The 12,135-nt window shown below is 35.3% G+C and overlaps 1 protein-coding gene across 8 annotated transcripts in view; it reads left to right on the top strand.

Annotated features, from left to right (window-relative positions):
* LOC129725904 (putative polypeptide N-acetylgalactosaminyltransferase 9) overlaps positions 1 to 12,135 on the top strand; it is a 205,657-nt gene that overhangs the window by 178,031 nt on the left and 15,491 nt on the right. For 7 of the 8 annotated variants that reach the window (XM_055682329.1, XM_055682326.1, XM_055682325.1 and 4 more), the window contains 3 exons: positions 10,784 to 11,002; positions 11,071 to 11,304; positions 11,384 to 11,494. In XM_055682329.1, coding sequence (XP_055538304.1) covers positions 10,784 to 11,002; positions 11,071 to 11,304; positions 11,384 to 11,494 — 564 coding nt within the window. Of the gene's footprint in view, positions 1 to 10,783; positions 11,003 to 11,070; positions 11,305 to 11,383; positions 11,495 to 11,798; positions 11,904 to 12,135 lie in introns of all 8 variants that reach the window. The other variant, XM_055682331.1, reaches the window with a different exon arrangement.

Genomic DNA, 12,135 nt, shown 5'->3' with positions numbered 1-12,135 from the left:
ACTGAAAAGTAAGCGGCGACGCTTCAAACTAAAACTTATTGGCATTCTTAAACGGCTTTTTATATACTAATTATAGTATATCAATAACACCAGTATTTAGAGAGTAAATAAAAAAAGTTCACGATTTTGAGCTTTCGTACCACTGTGTACTCCAGGAAATAGTAAAAAATATATGGTAATGTGGGCTGTAGAAGAATAAAAAATCAAAAACACAGAGGTAACTTCAACGAAGAAAGAAATAAAATAAAATAAAAACGATAAATTAGCTGGGCAGAGTTGAATAGACGGGCCAGAAAAATCAGAAAATTGAACTGGTAAACACAAGTTTTGTCCTAGAGCTGGAATAAAATGAAAGCAAAGCAAAAATAACTTTTTGAGCAAAGATGGCAGACGTAAAAGCAACGAACCCGTCTGCATTCACTAGGAGCATCAAAATTTACAGGAAGGGTGAAAAAATCATAGAAAGTATAAGTGAAAGTGTAAAAATGGAGACATGGAAACTTGAAAGCGCAACAAAATAATATCACGAAAAAACAAGAAAGATGGGCCGTGAAAACAAATGCCAGAGAAGCAGTTAATTTTAAAAGAGAAGGAAAATGAAACAGTGTAAAATACTAATAAGTAGAAAAGTCAATTTTATGATTTTGGTGGTGATAGAAAAAAAAGCAGAAATATCAAAAAGTAATGGAAGCACCATTAGCAAATACACAGGATGGAAACTATTGAAAATTTGAGTGAAATTGATCAACTTACATATTAATTAACAAAATAATGTAAAAAATGGCAAGTCAAAATAAAAAAAATGTTAAAATAGGAGTAAAAATGTAAAAAAAAAACATTCAAAGTGCTGCACCGTTTGAGTAACAAAAAATCGAAAGAATATAAATTTAAAAAAAAAATGTAGGGACAAATTGAACGATGAATAAATAAATTCTTATCAAAAAATAATAAAAAACTAGAAGGGAGGAAAGAAAGGATCAGTTCTAAAAATCGTAACAGTAAATTATAAATAAAAGCAGAAAGAATTAAATCCTCAAAAATTTAGGAGCAAAGGGGCCATCCACATACCACGTGGACAGATTTTTAACGAAATCAAAAAAAAAAACTAGGGAGCGCAGCAAATAAATTTAAAAAATAAAAACAATATAAGCAAATTAATAAAAAAAAAAAACACGAAAAACCAACAAAATTATTACTTGTGATGCGACAAATAATGATATTAACATTGTTTACTATATTCAAGAAACTTTCAAACGGGGAAAAAGGGACAAACTGTCGCAAAGTAGAATGACAGACACACGAAACGATGTTATGTTAAAATAATAAGATGTAGTGAAAACATTTAAAAAAAAAACGTAACACAAAAACCAAAAACGTTAAAATGGGATAGGCAAAATTTGATATAAAAGTAGTGTAAGGTAAGGGTAAAAATGGAAACTTGAAAGCGCAGCGAAATGATAGAAAATAATAGAAATCAAAAAATTAAAAAAAAAACGAATAAGCAGAGTTACTGCTGCAGAAGTGCAAAATAACACCATCAATTTCGTATTGTGAATTGTAAATAATTTCAAAAGCTGGTAAAAGGGATTACAAACAATAATTGATAGAAACGATCAACTCTAAAAATCACAAGAAAAAATCGTGAATATAATCGAAAAATGAACAAAACTTGGTAAAAATTCCAATGTAAATTAAACGAGAATGCAAATGAAATAATATAACCTGAATAAACAACAATGTGAAAAAAGACGAGGAAATTTAGAATTTTAGAGACATAGGAAAAACAGGAATTATAAAAAAATAGAAGGAATATCATTAAAAAAATGCACAAAACCAAAAATGAAAACAGCGAAAATTAAAGTGAAAATGAAAGTTTGAAAATAGAAACATGAAAGTGAAGTAAAATGGTGGAAAACTTGAAACAAAAAAGAATAAAAAGTGATGGTTGTAATAATGGTGAAGAACTGGCAGGAAACAAAAGATGAGATAAATAAGATAAATAAGATAAATAAAAAAGTTCAACATGGAAATTATATAACAGGAATACAAATATAAAAGATATGCAAAACCACATGAAAATATACATGCATGGAAAGTGAAATAAAATCGAAATATATAGCTAATGAAATGAAGAAATAAAATTATTCGAAACTCAAAGTCTATAAAAGTCACAGAGGAAAGGAAAAGAGGCAGAGCAGGAGCGAAAAATGACACACACAAAACTTGAAGTAGATGATTAGTAAATTTCAATGACATATAGCAAAACATGAAATAAAAAATATCAATGCATTCAAAAAAAAACCTCAATTAATCCACCTAGCGGTCAGACCCAGCCTTTCTCATTCAAACTTATTATTTGTAAAAACAGATTTACATGAACGCTTCAATCCAAAAATGTATATTCACTCTTAAAGTTCTAAAAAATTGATGTTGTAATCTATACATATAAAAATTCAGTTCGGTCTGTATGTCTGTCTGTCTGTCTGATCCATATAGGCTCGAAAACTACCGAACCGATCGGCGTGAAACTTTGTATGTAGGGGTTTTTGGTGCCGATAAAGGTTCCTATGATAGTTTGAGTCTTCTGGAAGAGAGGGGTCTCATACAAAAGAAACACAAGTTTCTGCCTATCTCGAAAACTAATCAACTAAATGGAACCAAATTTGGCAGGTAAATGTTTTTAGTGGTAAAAAATATGTTCATAATGTTTTGACACCCTTTTTCTTTTGGAAGGGAGGGGTGCCATACAAATGAAACACAATTTTCGTACTGCTCAAGAACCAATCAAGAAAATACAACCAAATTTGGTATGAGAATGTTTTGAGGGGTAACAAATATGTCCATAATAGTTCGACGCCCCTCCCTCTTCTGGAAGCACATGTTTCTGCACAAATTTCTGCACATCTCGCGAACTAATCAACTAAATGGAACCATATTTGGTGATTGAAAGTTTCCAGTGGCAACAAATATGTTCCATAATTGACCTCAGGTAACATTTTGGATTTTATGATGGCAACATACGGTTTCTGGAAAACAGCTAAAAATGAAGCACTGACGAAGGCACTATGTCAGTGCCGAAATACGTATTTGCAAGTGAAAAGTGAAAAGTGATAGAATTAAATAGTGGAAGTGAATAAAAAGTGAAAAGTGTAGTGAAAATTTTTCTATCATGACGCTCGAACATAAGTGAATAAATTTGAACATGGCATCCGAGCCTTTTGAGCCAAATAAGTTTTTGGGGTTGAGGAAGAAAATAGCAAGAATTCATAAAGACATAGCTTTTCTAAAGCAATGTGTCAAATATCGACTGACTCCCAAAAGTCATGAGATTAAAATTAGAACTTTAACTCCTCCTTTTCTCATTAAGAAGATGGAATTGGAATGGATAAAAAATAGTATAAAACTTCTTTATAGTAAATTAAATTCAGTCACTTTAGAGTGCTACTCCCTTCATTTAAAACTGGCCAAAGAGTTTCCCTTTGGGTTCCCAGAATTCCTAACCAAAGTAAAAGTTGCAGAACAGTGTGAGGGGGAAAGAAAACGAAAATTGGGTGCAAAAAAGATTAACCAGTTGTTTTTACGAAATAAGAGTAGTAAAATGACAACTAAGATAAAATATATAGAAAATTTTGTGGTCAATCGATCTTCGTGTGAATTCTCACAACAGCAACAAAATCTTTTGAACAAAGGCCTCAACTTTGCTGTTTCTTCTAAACCAAATGTTGAACAGGCAATCATTGATATTGAAAGTGGGATGGGCAGTTGTAATTTTTCCACCGCACAAATTAGTGAAGTGCGCACATCCTTCTTGGATAGTTTAAAAAAATGTCCACGTCTTGTAAATAATAGCACAGACTTACAGACAATCAAAGAATTATGTAATAAACCTGTCTTTTATTTAAAAGCTGATAAGGGGAATAAAATTGTTATTTTGAACAAAAATGATTACGATCAACAAATGTTGGAGAAAATTAATAATGGCCCATACAGGCAACAGAGAGTCAACCCCCTTACCGACATGGTGAAAAACTTTGAAAAAACTATCAAAGAATGCCAACCTATTTTTGGTGACGCTTTGAAAAATCTTCGTGTTTCGAACCCTTCTCTTCCTAGAATAAAGGGTCTCCCTAAAGTACATAAACCTGGTAATGAAATGAGAGAAATCGTTTCTGCGGTGGGGGCACCAACAGAAAATTGGCAAAATGGTTAGTCAAGGAATTTCAATCAATGCCGAAAAAATTTCCTAGTCGATCTGTTAAGAGCACAGGAGTTTTTGTTGAAAATTTAAAATCATCGGGGGGCATCAACACTGGCGAGATAATGGTTTCTTTTGATGTCACAGCACTTTTTCCGAGTGTTCCAGTGAAAGAAGCTATAAATCTTTTGGAAGATTGGCTTCTTTCCCAACAATGTGACAACCCTTGGAAAACTAAAGTACGCAGTTACTTGAAGTTAACTCGACTCTGCATGGAAGACAATTATTTTTCATTTCGTGGGAAATATTACAAACAAACAAAAGGAGCACCGATGGGGAATCCTCTTTCACCTTTCTTATGTGAGCTTTTCATGGCACATTTGGAAAATAAACTAAATGAAAAAGACTGCTTACCAGATCGTTGGTGGAGGTATGTTGATGATATTTTTTGTATTTTACAACAGGGGGACTTGGAAAGTTTTTTGGGAATTTTGAATGGTCTTCATAAAAATGTCCAGTTCACTTTGGAAATTGAACAAAACAACAGGCTTCCATTTTTAGATGTAGTCGTTGTTAAAAACTCCAACCACTTTGAATTCGAAATCTTTAGGAAACCCACACATACTAAGCGGGTAATACCTAACACTTCTAACCACTCCTCCCAGCATAAAATGGCTTCTTTCCACCATATGATCCACCGTATGGAATCTTTGCCTCTCAGTAATGAAGGTAAGAAAAACGAAATGGAATATATTTTTGATATTGGTGAGCAGAATGGATATAACAGAAGAACCATACAAGCCATTTATGACAAAAAGAAACGAATCAAACATAGGAAATCTCACACAACACTCACTCCGCTAACAGAAGATCGGAAAAGAGTAGTGGTTGAATATGACGTCAGTTTCACTCGTCAACTTCGTAAAAAATTTAGAAAATTTGGTATCGATATTATCTACAGTAGTAGAAATAATCAAATGAAAACAAAGTTGGGGTCTACTAAAGACACTATTGACAAATTACATAGGGCGGGTGTTTATAAAGTTGCATGTCCACATTGTGATAAAGTTTACATTGGCCAAACAAAAAGAAATTTAGACATCCGGTTCAAGGAACATACTTCAGAACTTGTAAAGGCTAAGAAAGACTCAGAAAAAGGAATAACTCACCATTTCAGATCCAAAATAGCCATATATTTCATGAAGATCACGCTATGACTACCGACAACATTAGTCTAGTTCGATCAGTAACATCCCCTTGGAAATTAGATGTCGCAGAAAGTTTAGAAATTTTCAAACAAAACCCAGCTACCCTCCTTAACAGAGATCAGGGTAATCATTTCTCTTGGCTTTTTAAATTTCTACCGAAAACTCCCCGACAAGGCATGGATCACCAGGCCGCACATTTCTCTACCTAACTCAAGTTGTTTACGTTTTCTGAGTTAAAATTTGCCCCAGTCGTTTACCTAATTAGGTATAAAATTCTTGGGGTTTCGCTATTTTCTCCACAGTCCAAATAAGCACTGACGAAGGCACTATGTCAGTGCCGAAATACGTATTTGCAAGTGAAAAGTGAAAAGTGATAAAATTAAATAGTGAAAGTGAATAAAAAGTGAAAAGTGTAGTGAAAATTTTTCTATCAAGACGCTCGAACATAAGTGAATAAAGCTAAAAATGGCCGATTTCCACCCAATATAATAATATCCGGATCTAGAATGATACACAGGAGCTCAAATCAACCACAGACACCATTTTGAATTCTAAAATGGCGACTTCCGGTTTCTGAAAAACAGCTGGAAATGACCAAATACCACCCAATATGAGTATCTCCGGAGCCAGAATGTTGCAAGAAGCTAAAAATTGACTTCAGACACCATCATGAATTGTAGGATGGCAACTTCTGGTTTCTGGAAAACAGCCAAAAATGGCCGATTTTCGCCTAACATGAGTATCTCCGGAACTAGAATGATACACAGCAGCTGAAATCGACCACAGACCCCATTTTGGATTCTAGGTTAGCGACTTCCGGTTCCTGGAAAACAGCCGAAAATGATCGAATAACACCCAATATGGGTGTTTCTTCAATCAGAATGACGCTCAGAGGTCAGAAATTATGTTAAATAGGGCAAAAGCACCGGTTTTGGCCATAGTATGTTATTAATGAGAGATATTTGGCCTGCTTCCTTCGGAAATATGTAATTGAATCAGTTCAACATGAAAATCGAAAGAACTCGCCTGTATTTTTCACTAACATTGAGTTTAAATAGTAAAATTATGTTATTTTGCTTATATATTTTCCAACCAAAAAACTTCTCTAGGCTCTTATTTTGGCCATAGCGTTTCTTAATTGGCCACTCAGGGCTCCTGTTTTGGCAAATTCGGGAAAAAGTTGGATTCCCACGAATTTAGTTTTATAATTTGACTTTACCATATATTCTATCAGCAGAAAAACCTCGTTATTTAACTAACTAAAAGGCCAGTATATCTATTAAGCAAACTAAATAATAATATTATATTCACACATAGCTAGCAATGCAAAGCACTTCGAGCTAGAATTTTATTTAGATTGAGTAGGATATTTAATAACACTGACATCGCATCTATGATCTACGTTCATTTTTCTTTTATCTTCATTAAAAAGCTTCCGCTTTTTGCTTTTTTCACATAGAAACTTATCCGTATTATTCACCAACTATAGTCAAAAGTCTAAAGCGTTAGTTTCGGTAGATACAAGCAATTTTGTAAATAATCTGAACAAATAGAGAACGGATATATTATATTAAATAGCGGTGCTGTAGTAATACAATCTTTCTTATCCAAAACCAGTTTTGTGTTTTCACGAATCTCGTGCGATATCTTATGACAGCCCAAAAAACTTCGTACTTTTCATGTTTTGCATCAATGTTAATACGTTACCATGGGTTTGTTTACATATGGCCATTATCAGGATTATGAATTATGGAATTGCTTTGACATGTGGCCAAGAATTGATCATTGATCGTTTTTAGAAGCTTCTGTTATTTTTGATATTGCAGAAAAAATTGTTACCATAATGCCTATTTTTTTATCCATGTGCTGTAATAAGTTGTGCCTGATGCTGGTAACAAAATTTGCTATAGAAATGTACAAACTTAAACAAGATTATGCTCTATCAAAAATAGCTTGCAAATTACCTAAACGTTAGACTGTAAGTAAACCTGGGAGAGTATAATTAGTTCCTTTATTAAAAGTAAAATACGCATATTTGATTGCTACAGTAAGTAATGTATTTGTCGAATAACATCAGCAGTTTCAAAAGGAGACTTCGAAATAGAAGTAATTCAAGATACTTCTTCCAAATTATCAATTTTATTCTATCATGGCCAAAACCGGTGCTTCTACCCTACCATTGGAAATCCAAGACGGCGACTTCCGGTTTGTGAAAAACTTCGATCATATCCTATGGCCGATTCTCCGTGCTTTTGCAGCCTTTAAACACATCGCAAGGAATCAACGAATTTGGAACGTTCAAACAGTACAATACCACATTTAAATTATATTGAGGTCACAAATATCGAAAAAAGCAGGTATCTTTTTAAATAGACTTTGAATTTCTTTACTTTCCATAACTTTTGAGCCACATATCAAATTGTTATGAAATTTGTTATTTGTAAGTTTGAGAGATGACTCGTTCGTATGACACTAGTTATGTTCAAAAAAGTCATGTAATCTTTGAGATAATAGACTTTCGTTGTTTTATTAACAATTTAATAACGATTACTTAAGTTCAATTATAATCAAATGAAATGGGAACGTATTGGGCAGCCAAACTTTGAAACCACGTGTTCAATCATAATTCATCAGTTAACGCTTAACTAGTCCGCTCGTCTGATAATAATGTTGATCAATTCGGTTGTGTAGTTTCTGAGGTAATGAAGTTTCGTGATTTTCACATTTCGGTACATTACAGACGAAGTTACAGTTCGATTACAGTAACATTCAATAGGGTGTTATAAGGCAGCTAAACTTATCTATTGACACTAATTTTGTGGAAATCGGTTCAGCCATCTCTGAGAAAAGTGAGTGAGTTCAAATAGTCGTCGGAATATATTCCTTTTCATAGCTGGATTTCACATTTTTAAACATAACAGGCAAAGTAATAGTCCGATTGCAAAACAAATCAATGGGGTCTTATGGGGCAACAAGACCTTCCGTTTGACTTTGATTTTATGAAAATCGGTCCAGCCATCTCTGAGAAACATGAGTGAGATTAAACTGTCTTCAAAACACGTTTCTTTTCGTAACTATTGAACCACAAGTTCAATCTTTATAAAATTCAAAAGTTAGGGGTTTTCAAGGTAGCCCGTTCATTTGAAACCAATTTTAATCAAATCGGTTGTGTGGTTTTAAAAATAATGATGTTTCATGATTTTTACATTTTGATACATGACCTCTAAACTAAAAATCCGATTACAATAAAATTTAATAGGGTCTATGGGACAACAAGACTTTTCATTTGCAATTAATTTCATGAAAATCGGTCCAGCCATCTCTGAGAAAAGTGAGTGAGAATAAAAATCTGCACATACACACACACACATACAGAAAATGCTCAGCTCGTCGAGCTGAGTCGAGTGATATATGCCATTCGGCCCTTTGGAGCACTTTTATATCTTCGGTTTTGCAAATGATTGCTGTACCTTTCTAGGAGAAAGGCAAAAAATCAGGAAAATGATAACAAACAAAATAACAAAGTATGGATAAATTGGAAAAATAATCAGGCGTTAGGGAAAAAAGTGAAAAAAAATAAAAATGATCAAACGTGAAAACAATTTAATAAAAACAACAAGCAGCAAAAACTCTGGAACAATGACACAAAATTAAAATTCAAAAATTAAATTGTAAATTAACAATTAATAACAATTAATTGCTTCTTTACCTTTAGAAAAAGAAAAACAGCAACAAACAAGGTAAAGAAACGTAACTAAAAATTTTACAGTGAAATATATTCGCTTTTTACGCGAGGGATACGTGCCGCGTAAAAAAAAACCGCGTAAGTTTCGGAATTCGCGTAAAAAAACCGCGTAAATTCCGGAATCCGCGTAAAAAAACTGCGTAAACTCCGGAATCCGCGTAAAAAAACGCTTAAATTCCGGAATCCGCATGAATCGCAACATTCTGCTCATTTTTCAAATGTATCAGGCGTTCCGCAGGGCAGTAATTTAGGACCACTGTTCTTTGCCTTGTACATAAATGATGTATCGTTAGTGTTGCCAGAAAATTGCCGAATGTTTTTTGCAGACGATGTAAAGTTGTTCAAGACAATAAGAAATACTTCAGACTGTCTCGAACTTCAGCGACTAGTCGACGTTTTTTTAAAGTGGTGCTCCATTAACCTGTTGACAGTTAGTATCCTGAAATGCTGTGTGATTTCGTTCCATAGGAAAAATGTTCCGGAAATGTTCAGCTATACTATGCTTGGTCAAACTCTGACAAGGGTTAACCTGGTCCGAGATTTGGGTGTTACGTTGGATTCAGCCCTGTCCTTCAGGCCACACTATAATGAGATCATAGCAAAGGCGAACCGACAACTCGGTTTTATTTTCAAGGTAGCCTCGGATTTTCATGATCCACTGTGCCTCCGATCATTATTCTACTCTCTGGTGCGATCTGTCCTTGAAACAAACTCCGTAGTGTGGTGTCCATTCAACGCAAACTGGATTGCAAGAATTGAATCCGTGCAAAGGAAATTTGTACGGTACGCTTTACGTTTTCTTCCGTGGCGACACCCGCAGCAGCTACCGGCGTACTCGGATCGCTGCCAGCTTTTGCAAAATTCTGCAGCAGTTAAATTTGTATGCTCCGGAAAGGTCTTTAAGGCGGAGAAACTTTCTATCGCTACCGAATCGCACTGCATCATATGGGCAACACGACCCCGTTCGTTTCATGTCAGCTAGCTTCAACGTCGTAGCAGATTCATTCGATTTTAACATCTCAGTAACAACATTCAAACAAATTCTTCGTAGACGACAGGTTTAATTGTTTTTGAAGCGTGTTTCAATTGTTTTTAAAGTGTTTCTTATCGTTTGTAAATATTAATTAGCATTTAGATAGTAATATATATTATCATTAAGACCACCAATGTGTCAGATGATTTAACAATAAATAACAAATAACAAAAAACCCATTTGAAAAAACCGTAAAAAGCGACCTTAGTGTACATTCCAAAGTAAAATGAAAGTGAAGTGGAAAAACCAGCAAACAATTGAGGCAAATGCATGGAAACGAAACTGAGCAAAAATGAAAATGCACGAACCAGTGAAAAAATATGAGATCAGCAAAAACATGGATGAAGATAATAAGAAAATCACTTAAATAAAACGATAAAAGTTGAGTGGATTTGATAAACCAACAACGACGAAAAATAAAAATAAAATAATATGGAAATAAAATTGAATAGGAAACTAACGGTTTTCAAAACCGGAACAATCAAATTAGCAAACTCATTCGTTTGCTAATGGTACTAGCCCATCATGACGATGACAGGCCAAAAATTATCCAAAAAACACCCATCCAATAATGGACACGACGAATCCTTATCTTCTTTCAGAGCACCGCCGAACCTGTTTGGTCGCCCACGATGGCCGGCGGTCTGTTTGCGATCGATAAGGAATTTTTCGAACGGCTTGGCACCTACGATTCCGGGTTCGACATCTGGGGCGGAGAGAATCTGGAGCTGTCCTTCAAAACGTGGATGTGCGGTGGAACGCTGGAAATCGTGCCCTGTTCCCACGTCGGTCACATTTTCCGGAAACGTTCACCATATAAGGTATTTTTTGCGTAGAAGCTTTCTTGTTTGAAAGATTTAGAATGAATTGTTGTTTTTTTTTTTCAAAGTGGCGAACGGGTGTCAACGTGATCAAGCGGAACTCGGTTCGGTTGGCGGAAGTTTGGCTCGATGAGTATGCCAAGTACTACTATCAGCGGATCGGCAACGATAAGGGCGACTACGGAGATGTGTCCTCGCGTAAACAGCTCCGGGAGGATCTGGGCTGTAAATCATTCCGGTGGTATCTGGATAACATCTTCCCGGAGCTGTTCATCCCTGGCGAAGCTGTAGCTTCGGGAGAGGTAAACTTTATTGTTCATATTTTTTTCTTTCTTTCGCCCGTTTTTTCTCTAAGTCGAATGTTTAATGTAACCAATCAAGGTAAGAAACATGGGATACGGAAACCGTACGTGTTTGGATGCTCCTGGAGGCAAAAAGAACCTGCGCAAACCGGCAGGGCTTTATCCTTGCCACAATCAAGGCGGAAATCAAGTAAATACTCTTACTTCTACTCCCAGTGTCTGTTTAGGTTTCTCAACAGAGCAGAGCAGAGTTTGCAGGAATCTGTTCGTCAGCCGCCAGCACCAAGCCTTATCGTTCTGTTTCCATTTTGTTTTTATTTTCCAGTAGCGCCCTATGTAATGCTAAACGCATGCCATCTTGTTTTGCTAGCAAATTTCATTTCAATTCTGTTTTTTTTCTTTCTCTTCTACGCGTTTTCTTTTCTTTCTTTCCGATTACTTTCTCGTGTTCGCCGGGGGAAACAAAATGAAACAAAAAACTGTCGCTCGTTCAGGTCGCGAACCGGTGGTCAGGTTTGTGTATTGATTCAGCCGCCAAGCCCGAGGACATGCATACGCCACTCGGTGTGTGGCCTTGCCACCAGGCGGGTGGTAATCAGGTATTTAACCTAAGCAGTACAAATCAAAACACACGGGGGATAAAAAAAAACCAAAGCTTCAACCATGTACACTAAAAGAAATCCCTAGTTTTTTTCACAACGTAGAAGGTTCTAGTATCACCTTGGTAAATGGGCAAAATTCGCTTCGTAAAATTGTTTACTATTTTTTTTTATGGGAAGCCAGGAACTGATAACCACCACCGTCCGACGTCGAATAGTTGACTCACACACT

Source organism: Wyeomyia smithii, chromosome 2 (assembly GCF_029784165.1).
Source record: "Wyeomyia smithii strain HCP4-BCI-WySm-NY-G18 chromosome 2, ASM2978416v1, whole genome shotgun sequence".
Classification (NCBI taxonomy): domain Eukaryota; kingdom Metazoa; phylum Arthropoda; class Insecta; order Diptera; family Culicidae; genus Wyeomyia; species Wyeomyia smithii.
The sequence above is the reverse complement of the archived record's forward strand: the minus strand, read 5'-3'. Positions and strand labels throughout refer to the sequence as shown.